Here is an 11,257-nt window from a genome sequence, read left to right as displayed (position 1 = left end):
AGCTATTTTTTTAAAGTTATTCTAGGGGTGGTATAGAATAAGAGAACTAGCTGAATTTTTTTTATTTGATTTACATAAACCAATGAAATTGGTTATTTGAGAGTTTTCATTACTATAATAAAATAACAAAATTGGTTATTTGATACTTGAGTTTTCTCCACTAACAATGTACTTTATACTGTTTATTTTAATTAGTGATTTAGTATCATGGTCTCTCATTTCTTATTGGTATTTACTGTTTAATAATTGTTTCATGTTTGTGTATAAGATCCGATCACCAGTCTTTGATTCTGTTATTATAAAATATTTTATGCACCAAGTGTACCTTCTATGATACAATGCACTAATGAAACAAAGTGTAAGTACAATGCAATAATAGAAAAAAAAATAGAAAGTAAAATGCTATAATAAGAAAAAAAAATTACTATAAATCATTACTTTAATATAGTCATAATCAATTTAAAAAATAAATTTACAACAAGAATTTTTCTTGACATCAAGTCTAATAATTGGCATTTGCAATCGGATGCAAAGTCTGACATTTGCAATTGAATGTGGGCATCCTGAATAAAGATAGAGAGCAAGCAATAACAAAAGCATTGATGACCCTTTAATAAAAATTAGTTGCATAAATTGCAATATATACTATTATATATTGTAGCTTTGTTGTTGGTTTGTGAACTAAGCCATATTAGATGCATCCATGTTGATCTGTGTACACAAAACCAAAAAACCAAAAAGAAAGGCTTAAAAAGGTTTTAAAGTAAACATGATGTATCAACCAGCATGCCATCCCACTCTTGTACCTTTACCACTCTTATTTGATATATTTGACATCAAAAAATATGCAAATCTGTAAAGGTTAGAATATGTGCTCAATAATTCTGATGCTCTTGCTGACAACACTAGAGTTCCTGGAACATCATGCCTCTGTTGAGTAAAAAAACTACATACTAACTTTATTAAACATGTTTTTTTGAATCAATATCAAATAATTAGTTATAATATCAAATGTGTGTATGCAGATTAATATGAATTTATGACTTAAGCTTTCAACCATAAACATGCTGATCTCATGAAGAAACTATAATTTGGTTTTTTTTTTCCAACTGGTTTCCAGTACATCTCACGTGAAAAGATCTACATCAAATTGAACTAATGAATTAGACATACAACAATTTGGAATACTATCATACTAAATCCCAAACCTCAAAAATCGGTAAAAAAGAGAATTAAGAAAATCCCAACAAGATTAAATTGAGAAATCAAACCTGTAATTCTACTGTGATCAAGCACTGACAGCTTATACTGAACAAAATAGAAATACCCACCTGTCACCCGTCCTCAAATAAATCCACAACAAAATACTAGTTATCATCTGCTAATGCTTTATCTTGGAAATGTTTGATAAGCCCGTAAAACTCTTTACCTTTGTATTGTCTTCGTTGCTCAGATAATATATCCACACATTGTTTTGAAGTAACATCAAGATCCTGTGGAGTTTTCATTGCATTAACAGCCTTTTTTATTTGGGAAGGCTTTAATCCTGATTGACCAAGCTCCAACATAAGAGATTTACATGCCAATGAACGATGAAGCTTCCCATGAGAACGATGCTTCATTACTTTTGTAGGTGTAACACTTAACTCATGATTGTGGGTATCGTTAAACATGTCCGCAAACCATATCCCATCTTTTCCTTTTGAAATTCGAAGCATTGCTTGGCATCCGGTCCTCAAATTTCTACGTTGTTTCTTTGCAACCCCAGAACTATTAGCCTTCAATCTTTTAAAGCCTTGTTTATTGCAAACATACATTTTACGGTATGGCTCATTTGTCGTCTTGTTTTTAAAGGCCCAATGAATTCGTATACCAAATCCATGTAAAAAAGCATATTGATTATAAAACGTATATGCATCATGAGGTGTACTGAAAACCTTTCCAATGATACTTTCATCTCCATCATGACCCAGATTTACATCGATATCATTTATTTTCTCGCATTCTAAAGTTGATTCTAGATAACTATTTGCATCAATGTCGTTAACCATATGTGTTTCAATAGATTTGTCTGCTACTTGTATTTCTGTGTTCATAGTGAATGACCTGTAGTACATATAAACACAAGAACTTACATTTTAAACATTTTTTATAGCTAGAAAATATAAAACCGTAGAGCTGTCAAACAAAGTATAATTTAATATGTTGCAAAAAGAGCCTTCCATTATTTACTGTTAATAAGGTAATATGTGCTTTATAGAATTAAAGAGGAGAAAAACAAAGTAATTCCTATTATTTTCTTAATAATTTGAATATACAACATGATCTTTCAATTTTCTTTTCTATCAAGTAATTTATTGGGCTTTGAGCATAATAAACGAATCATGGATAATGTTATTATACTACTAACCCAATTTCACTGTACATCACATGGGAATGTGTTAATTTTAATTTAAATAAGATAAACAGTGCACAACTTTATTATTACCGGGAAATATTTAATTACTACCTGGAATGGAACAGGGGATGTGAATTTGAAGAAGACAATCATTGCAGGAAAATTAACGACTAAAATCGACCTGGAAAAAGCGATGCAAAATCAAAAAAGACGATATTAGGGTTGAAGATGATTAGTCAATAAAGAATGATCGTGAATACTAAGATCGAAAGAAGGAAAGAAACCATATGCTAGGAAATCGTAAAATCAATTTAAGGATTTGATTATTCATCTACAAAACGACGTCGAGTTTTATATTCTATACCTAAGCTTAAATACCTAATAGCCATATATTCCCTTTTCCCTATATATATATATATATATATATATATATATATATATATATATATATATATATATATATATATATATATATATATATATATGACGTATGCAATTAGGTATAAACAACAAAGAATCTAAAACATTAAAGTTTACCCTAAAAATAGGCATATATATAGGATAAAACACCATGAATTTCATTTTAGAATGTCACGTGACACCGCCGTCTACGGATCGTACTTCCTACGTTTCATCCAGCCTGAAATAAAAAAACAGGCATTATTTTTTTTATTCTAAATTGAACAGTTACCCATGGTATTCATCTGTTCTGGTTATTGCTTTCTCGACCAATATAATAAAAGATGAAATAGAATTAAGTTAAACACTCATAAAATTATTCCATATTCGGGGTTTCTGCTTGTAGGGAAAAGTTGAATCACAAATACTAATTAAAGACCCAAAACTTGGTTCAAATTCAATCTAACCCAACCATATCAATTTCATATAGCAATATGTCAAATTGAACTAATTAATATATATATATATATATATATATATATATATATATATATATATATATATATATATATATACTAGCCGTTACCCGCGCACAACGGCGGGGACAAATAGCTTCTTTCAACGATATTTTTTTAAAGAAAAATGTTATGTTCCAAAAGAAAGTTCATGTCGTGGGTGAAAGGAAGGACGGTGGTCGTGATAGTGGTTGGTTGAAGGCGGAAGGAGGCAGAGTGGCTGTGGTGGTGGTGGTTATACTGTCTTGGTTACTGGTTAGGGTTCTTCGAGAAAGTGTGCGTATATTTCTTACTTTGAAGGGATTACGAAGATAGATATTATGAGATGGCTTGTTACCAATGTGAGAGAAGAGATCCTCTATAAATTGTTGACGTTGACCGCTTCAAATGACTGAAGTGTTGAGATTGACGGGTTTAATTTGCAAATGAATTCTTCTATTAATTTGATACGAGATTTTTAGGGGATAAATGATAGGGTTAAAGTTTTAATATTATTATATTATAAATGGGTTGTACTTCAAGCTTAATAGTTTGGACGTCTTAAAAAAATAATATTATTATATTTCATCTATTTATAGAAATAGTTAGATTTCTTTTATAAGATAGTAAAGATATATATATATATATATATATATATATATATATATATATATATATATATATATATATATATATATATATATATATTCAAATGTGGATTGACATCTATTGTGCGGACGTGTGGACAATGTTATTCTGTGAGAGTAACAAAGAAAATAAATTACTTGATAATGTAAATACGTTCAATCCTACATAATTATTGTCATTATCATGTGTTCTCTTTAATTAAATCGTCTATAAGGTTGTTATAGATTTTTTTTTATTATTCTCATTCTGTCAGAATATTTATTGAGGCGTATTCTGTTAAAATGGAAATAAGTGAAAAACGATGTATGAAAACAAAAATGAAGAAGAATTAGTAAGAATACATAAAAATAACGATAGTTGTGTGAGGTTGAACGTATTCACATTACTAAACAAATTATTCTCTTGGTAATTCTCATAGAATAACACTGTTCATACGTCCGCACAATAGTTATCCATCCACATTATAACCTAACCCTATATATATATATATATATATATATATATATATATATATATATATATATATATATATATATATATATATATATATATATATATATATAGGTTCAGGTTCATTTGACACCAATGCTAATTTTTTGAGACCGTGAAATCAAATCTAAAAATAATTTTAAAATGCAAAATAAAAGGAAAAATCCGAAAATTCTTTTTTTAATTATTATTTTCGTAATTTTATTTACCTAAAAAATAAAAATAAATTACCATTTTTTTTAAAATACGTGAAATATTATAATAGAATATTACACTATAAATATTCTAATGTGTTTTCTAGAATGTTAAAATATTTTACTATATATGTCAGATATGTAAAGTATTCTAATATTATATTAGAATATGTAAAAAAAGGAATTTATTTTTTTTTGTTAGAGTCTCTAGCAGACAAACAAGAAATAAGATGATTATTGACTATATGCTTTAAAATATGATGAACGTGGTGACCAAGATGTTGATGCCAAAGTGACAGGGTAGAGGTCACCAGTACTATCACATTAGATGAGTATTTTTTGGTGTAAAAATACTTCACATAAAATCCAAATGAGTCAAATTCAATGGGACAATCATTTTGACGAACAAAACGGCAAACATATAATTAAATTTTTACTAATGTAAGACACAATTAAGACATTTCTTAGGGTCAAAGTACGATAAGGGTTAGAGAGCAGAATAGTGGTTTGTCCCATTTTAGTTACATGTATTACAAATCCATCACCAACTAATACAGATGAAGAAAAGTTACTATTTTCTATCAGAAACTGACTTGAGAATACCTACATTCGAGTGAAGATGGGAGGTGGCACCAATGTCCATATATCAGTCTACTTAGCCTAGATCATTTAATGACATGGTGTTGGACATTTGTAGAATAGTTGTGGGTTTGAAACCTTGCTGAGAAATCTGGTAGGCTTGTTGTTGCGGATATGGGTTATATGGCTAAGGTGATGCGAAAAACTGATGCATCTATTGGTTGTTGTCTAGGCCTGTTTCCATTTAAACTTGCAAGTGAAGGAACACCACTTGGGCCTTGAAGTAAGCCATGTTGAGACAATCCATTTATGAGATGCTGAGGTTAAAACCAATCATAGGCCCACACTCTATTTGATCATCCTCTTCTTCGTCGTTGTCCCCTACCAGACGGATTGCCCCACTATAATTTATAGAAAAGTTTCCACCACCATAGAAATTTCCGCCGTCGTTATTGTTCAACCACCCACCGTAGCAATCACCTCCCTGGCCACCACAATTGTTACGACCACCATGACCCCCATGGTAACTTCCTCAGTCACCACAGTTGTTATTACTGGATGATTGAATTATTAGGGCATACGACGATGATGAATGATCGGCATTAGTGAGTGAGGCATCTTGTTGTTCGTAAAGAAGCATTTGTTGCTCCTTACAAATTAGGATGGATATGATTATCCTAGAAAGAAGGAAAAAATTCTTTGCATCGAAGGTTTATTGCAATGTATCCGAATTTTTTATACAATCTATTTATCATGTAAGCCAGAAGATTTGATTCATGCACTTTTTCTTCTATATGCTCTAATCGATCAGCAAGTGACTCAATTTTATTGCAATATTCTGTGATGGAGGAATTTCCAAGTGTAATGTTTATTAGTTCTCTGTCGAGTTGAATGATTTTAGATGCATTATCGTCATAAAAACCATCTCAAGGTTTTCATGTGCTTCGAATGCAATGGCATGTTTCTTGAATATCACAATGAGAAGAGAAGTAGAGAGTATACCATATAACCTTGATTTTACGATTGAATCCATGTGTAACTAGGTATCTTTGCCAGTTACAGACTCGATAATTTCCTTTTCTTTCTCTTTTTCTTTGTTAGACGGAGGTGATGGGGGTTTAATATGATGATCAATGCCATAGACAATGCAATGTATTTGAGATACTTCTCGCCAATTGTTGTAATTCATCTAATCCAAATCCAACACAAAAGGAACAACATGCATTATATTTATGGTGGAGGAAGGCTTATCATATAAGTTGCTTTCCACTCTGGGAGAAGAGAATTGAGGATTAAAGAGATAGTGAATAAATATATAGAATCAAGAGGGGGGAAGATATCCGACTAGGGTTCAGAACAATCCGAACATGTAGTTGGCTCTGATACCATGAAAGTGTCTATAATTCCCATCCTGCGTATTACATTCAATACCCTCAATATATATATATATATATATATATATATATATATATATATATATATATATATATATATATATGTTACATGAGGTCCAAACAACATGGTTCGGACTACATGCTCAAACACAAAATACATAATAACAATAACATGATATCATTAACAATAAAGAAGATTGCTTTGGTTTGACCACTCCAAAAAAACATTTTGATAACTTCAATGAAGAACCACATCCGAGCATTTTATTTAACTTGTCAACATTGTTTCATGGTTATATGATATACCCAATGCATCAAACATAGATCATTATTAAAGTAATGATGTCAATATCTCACCACGAACTAATTTGATCCCAAATAGACCACACCGTAATACATGAAGGAAATATTATCAACTGCCTCCAAGTGCAAATCAAATATATGACTAAGTAGGAAGTCCACATCAATACCACACTTATCCTAGTTCACTGTTGTCGTCATCTTATTCTTACTCACCCAATAAGTTTTATTTGTAAGTTTTCAAGCTGACAAAACCAAATACGTACCCCATGTTTCTCAGTTTGAAGACTAACAACTTTTTTAATAAGAGAGTAAGACCAATTGAAGAGCTTCTTTCAAATATGTCCATTATTCCTACTCGCCTCGTCCCCCGGCCCTAGGTTGTCTTCAAAGACAATCAAGCAACATCTCAAGTAGAAATCTAGATTTTACTACATACACATTATTAGGATCGATAGATAAAAAATCTAGAAAATCTCACATTCAAAGGTTAACGTAACATCCCAAAATAGGCCTATAAGTTTTTACCCTTTAGTAAAAAAAATAGTAATTAAGAAATAGATGAAATAAAATCAACATAAACAATTAAATGAGATTGATAATGGTATGGGTGTAGAAGCATGAGCATTTTGCATTAAACTTGTTGAAATGTGGTTGTTTTGATGATATTGTTGAATGTGCAAAAATGCTCATGCTTTCTTCTTTTCATACTTTGTGCAAATTGATATATTGGCTTTATTTTATGTATTGAAATATTTTTGGGGGTTTATTCCTTCAGTTTGGATGATGCCAAATCGACAACTCTTGAAGTGTTGATCCTAGATTTTTTTTCACTAGGTTTTCAAAACCTAATGTCTATATCTGATATTTAGTCATATTAGGTGAAGCTTGAGGCATTGAGTTAGTATGAGCTGAATTGTCTAGAAGATAATTAAATGTGATGGCTACTTGACCCTATTTTGATATATTGATAATATCTTGCATAATGTTTTGTTTGCTTAAACATTTGAACATAGAGACTAAACTTACGTATTTTGATAAAAAAAAATTGAACATTCAAAACAATACTTTGATGTTTATTAAATCATTTTCAAATAGCACGTGGAAGGGGAGTTATAGACTTCGAAACCACCAAGTTAATCAACCCACAAAGTTGATACCATTTGTCAAATTCACCACCATAACATATGTAATCCGAAACTGTATACTATATACAATCATTTATTTATTTCCATTGTCTTTCTGTCCTCCACTACAAATAGAGACTCTAAAAAAAACTTATTATATGAACTCTTTTTCATTAATAGAACTCAGTATTGAAATACACCGACCTCTAAATAAATGTAAAGATCATAATAAGCTATTTATGTTGTTAGTATGGAATTTCACTTCAAAATGTCTTACATTTCAGAATGTACGATTTTCAGTATAAAATATACGATGTTTGTTCGGAATGTACCTTCTTTTTGTTATGTCAAATTCCAAAATTAGCTTTATGTCATATCTCACCCAAATATCTTACACTTCAGAACACACAATAATAACCTGGAACCTGGTGTTCCGGACATTGTGGTCGTTTTCTAAAACTGAGAAAATTTTGGCTAGTTTTGTTAACAACTTTGTTCCTAATGGTTAGATTACTCAACTATCTCTATCTTATTGTACTAATTACAAATAAATAAGCTTTGTTGGACCTATAAATAAATAAATTTTCATAATTTTGATTTGTTGAGTTGAGTAACATGATACGAAATACTTAGTTTAAAAACCTTATTTTCTTAAAGCATTCACAATGGTGAGTTCAATGAGAGAGTTGAATTATATAACAAGTCTAGTTGTCATTCAATGGATAAAACTCTACCATAGTGAAATGTCATCTTGACATTCAATGGATTTGAAGTTCAATGACCATTGAACTCTTAAGTGGGAAAAATGAAAGTTTTCTAATCTTAAAGACATACTATAAAATGGCTTTTATAACTTTCTCTTGAACTTTGTAGAGTTGAATGCATTGTAGGAAAAAATTAATTAAATTGTATGGAAGATAGAAAAATGATATGACAATCTATTGAAGACAAGATTTTAAAATTTATGAGGCGAGCATAGTGCACTTTCACTACATTGAATCCCTTAGTTTTGGGAATTTTGCTGCCAAGAATAAGAAACATACACCATTGAAGACAAGATTTTAAAATTTATGAGGCGAGCATAGTGCACTTTCATACTACAAGTTCTGTATAGTATCCAACTTTTAATGTTCAACCAAAGGATTGAACAATTAAAAGAAAGCAAAGGAAATTCATTACAATTGTTTGGCGATAACGTATGGAAGTAACTAATTCATTACAATCAAAGACAGCTTTTAGGGATGATTACCCCTGAACTCGAACCAGCTACGTGTTCACAGGTAGATATGGTCGGTCGATTTGGAGTCGTTATTCGTATGTTACGCATTCGGATCCCTCTGCACGGATTGCTCGCACTGCATTCGAACTTCACAGCTTCCACTGTCGTAGATGTACCTTTTATGTTGCTGTATCGCACGTTGCTAACTTGGACTCCAGACGTCTGCATTTGTTCATTACAATGTTAGTAAATATAATACATATAATTCTATATATGTAAAGCTTCCATGGTCAACGCTGGCTCACCTCACGAGGGCACCGGTTACTTGGACAGTAAGTCTGATCGATGAAGATCGGATTGTCCACAGCCCTCATTATGATGTTCCTGAACTCTACATTAGTCGCGTAGCTCTTGCTATCCCTGGCCCATGACTTGATTCGCACTCCATTTTGTGTTTTGGTGAAGATGCTGTCTGTGACTGTTACATTCTGTACTCCTGCTTCGTTTAAACTGTTTCCCAAGCTTCCTATGCTGCAACATGTATCTAAAACTTTAAATGGATTGTACTTAGAACATGGATGCCCAGTTGATCATGTAGGCTAGTTTATTACCTTATACCATGGCCAGGACCACAAGCGATCTTCTGGATCCAAACGTTCTTGGAACCAGGACCAATTGCTATGCAATCGTCACCAGTCTTGATCAGACTGTTCTTGATGGTAACACCGGTTGACGATTGAACGATGATACCATCTGTGTTGGGGCTTCGGCTTGGCGCTACGATTCTCATACGATCGAAGACGATATTGGTGCATCTGCTCACGGCAACATGAATGGTTTGGCTGTACAATGAAGTTACTCCCCTAACCAACACATTGTTCGACCACATGAACGTTATCGACTGCATGCAACATTACATGTGATTCAGAAAAAGTAGCAATGATTATCAAAAGAAGCGTAATCTAACGAAGGTACTTACCCTTACACCCGCTGGACAACGACTCCCGGTCCGTCGACAAGCCCAGAACTGAGTACCCCTGGCGTCAATGGTTCCCCCTTGAACGGTTAACCGAGAAAGCTTAGTAAACAATATCCAGAACCCTGAGTTGCCCATGTCCTGATAATTTGGTGGTGCAACAATGGTGCCATCGTTTTGAAAAAGGATCCTGCTCCTGCAAGGTCCGCTAAACACGACTGGTTTAGTCATGAAAGTGCCCCTGGGGATGTAAACCATATTGGATGAACCGGAGGCAGCGCATGCAGCCTTCCATGCATTTTGGAAAGCTTGGCTAGAATCGGTTCGACCATTGGATCTAGCCCCAAACCTAACGACATTGTAGGAAGCTGCGTCACAAGAAGATTGAAAGAATGATAAAATCAAGTAAATGCAAGCAGCTGTTAGAAAACGCTTCTTGGCCATGTCGGCGGGAGGTACGAGTAATAGAGGTGCGAGTGGTGTGTGCATATATGTAATAATTTTTGACTGAGAAAATGGCGGGGGAAAGAGTCCTTGGGAAGTATGCAATGTAAATCTAGTCTTTAAATTTAGTGAAGAATCCCGAAAAGAATGCATCTAAGCATTAAAGTCTCTGCACAGCAAGACTATTCACACATGCATTTCAAGATATCCAATGTATTGTACGGAAATGAACATGATTTTGAATGTAGAGCTCTTCGTCATTTCCATGCATGTGACTTAAATGTTCTCTCTCTCTCTCTCTCTCTCTCTCTCTCTCTCTCTCTCTCTCTCTCTCTCTCTCTCTCTCTCTCTCTCTCTCTCTCTCTCTCTCTCTCTCTCTCTCTCTCTCTCTCTCTCTCTCTCTCTCTCTCTCTCTCTCTCTCTCTCTCTCTCTCTCTCTCTATATATATATATATATATATATATATATATATATATATATATATATATATATATATATATATATATATATATATATATACTCATTAATATTAATTAACATTTAAAATTATAAACTTTTTAAATTGTTTATATATATTCAAATTATAAATCTGAAT

The 11,257-nt window shown here is 32.4% G+C and overlaps 1 protein-coding gene across 1 annotated transcript; it reads right to left on the bottom strand.

The window, feature by feature from the left end:
- Nucleotides 1-9,069: 9,069 nt before the first annotated feature.
- LOC145095904 (polygalacturonase-like) lies at nucleotides 9,070-10,711 on the bottom strand. The gene is made up of 4 exons (XM_079033718.1): nucleotides 10,221-10,711; nucleotides 9,853-10,142; nucleotides 9,547-9,772; nucleotides 9,070-9,463 (listed from the first exon to the last, which is right to left on the bottom strand). Exons 1-4 carry the CDS (start codon nucleotides 10,704-10,706, stop codon nucleotides 9,245-9,247), a joined length of 1,221 nt encoding a protein of 406 aa, XP_078889844.1. The 5' UTR covers nucleotides 10,707-10,711; the 3' UTR covers nucleotides 9,070-9,244.
- Nucleotides 10,712-11,257: the final 546 nt, after the last annotated feature.

This window comes from Lactuca serriola, chromosome 1 (assembly GCF_051521515.1).
Source record: "Lactuca serriola cultivar US96UC23 chromosome 1, Lser_US96UC23_V15, whole genome shotgun sequence".
Taxonomy (NCBI): domain Eukaryota; kingdom Viridiplantae; phylum Streptophyta; class Magnoliopsida; order Asterales; family Asteraceae; genus Lactuca; species Lactuca serriola.
The sequence above is the reverse complement of the archived record's forward strand: the minus strand, read 5'-3'. Positions and strand labels throughout refer to the sequence as shown.

Excerpts from the sequence above, each read along its gene's own strand:
- LOC145095904 (XM_079033718.1), bottom strand. The coding sequence starts at position 10,706 with ATGCACACACCACTCGCACCTCTATTACTCGTACCTCCCGCCGACATG. Across the intron at positions 10,143-10,220 it reads GTTGTCCAGCGGGTGTAAGG|TCGATAACGTTCATGTGGTC; the intron begins GTAAGTACCTTC and ends TGTTGCATGCAG. Across the intron at positions 9,773-9,852 it reads GGTCCTGGCCATGGTATAAG|CATAGGAAGCTTGGGAAACA; the intron begins GTAATAAACTAG and ends TACATGTTGCAG.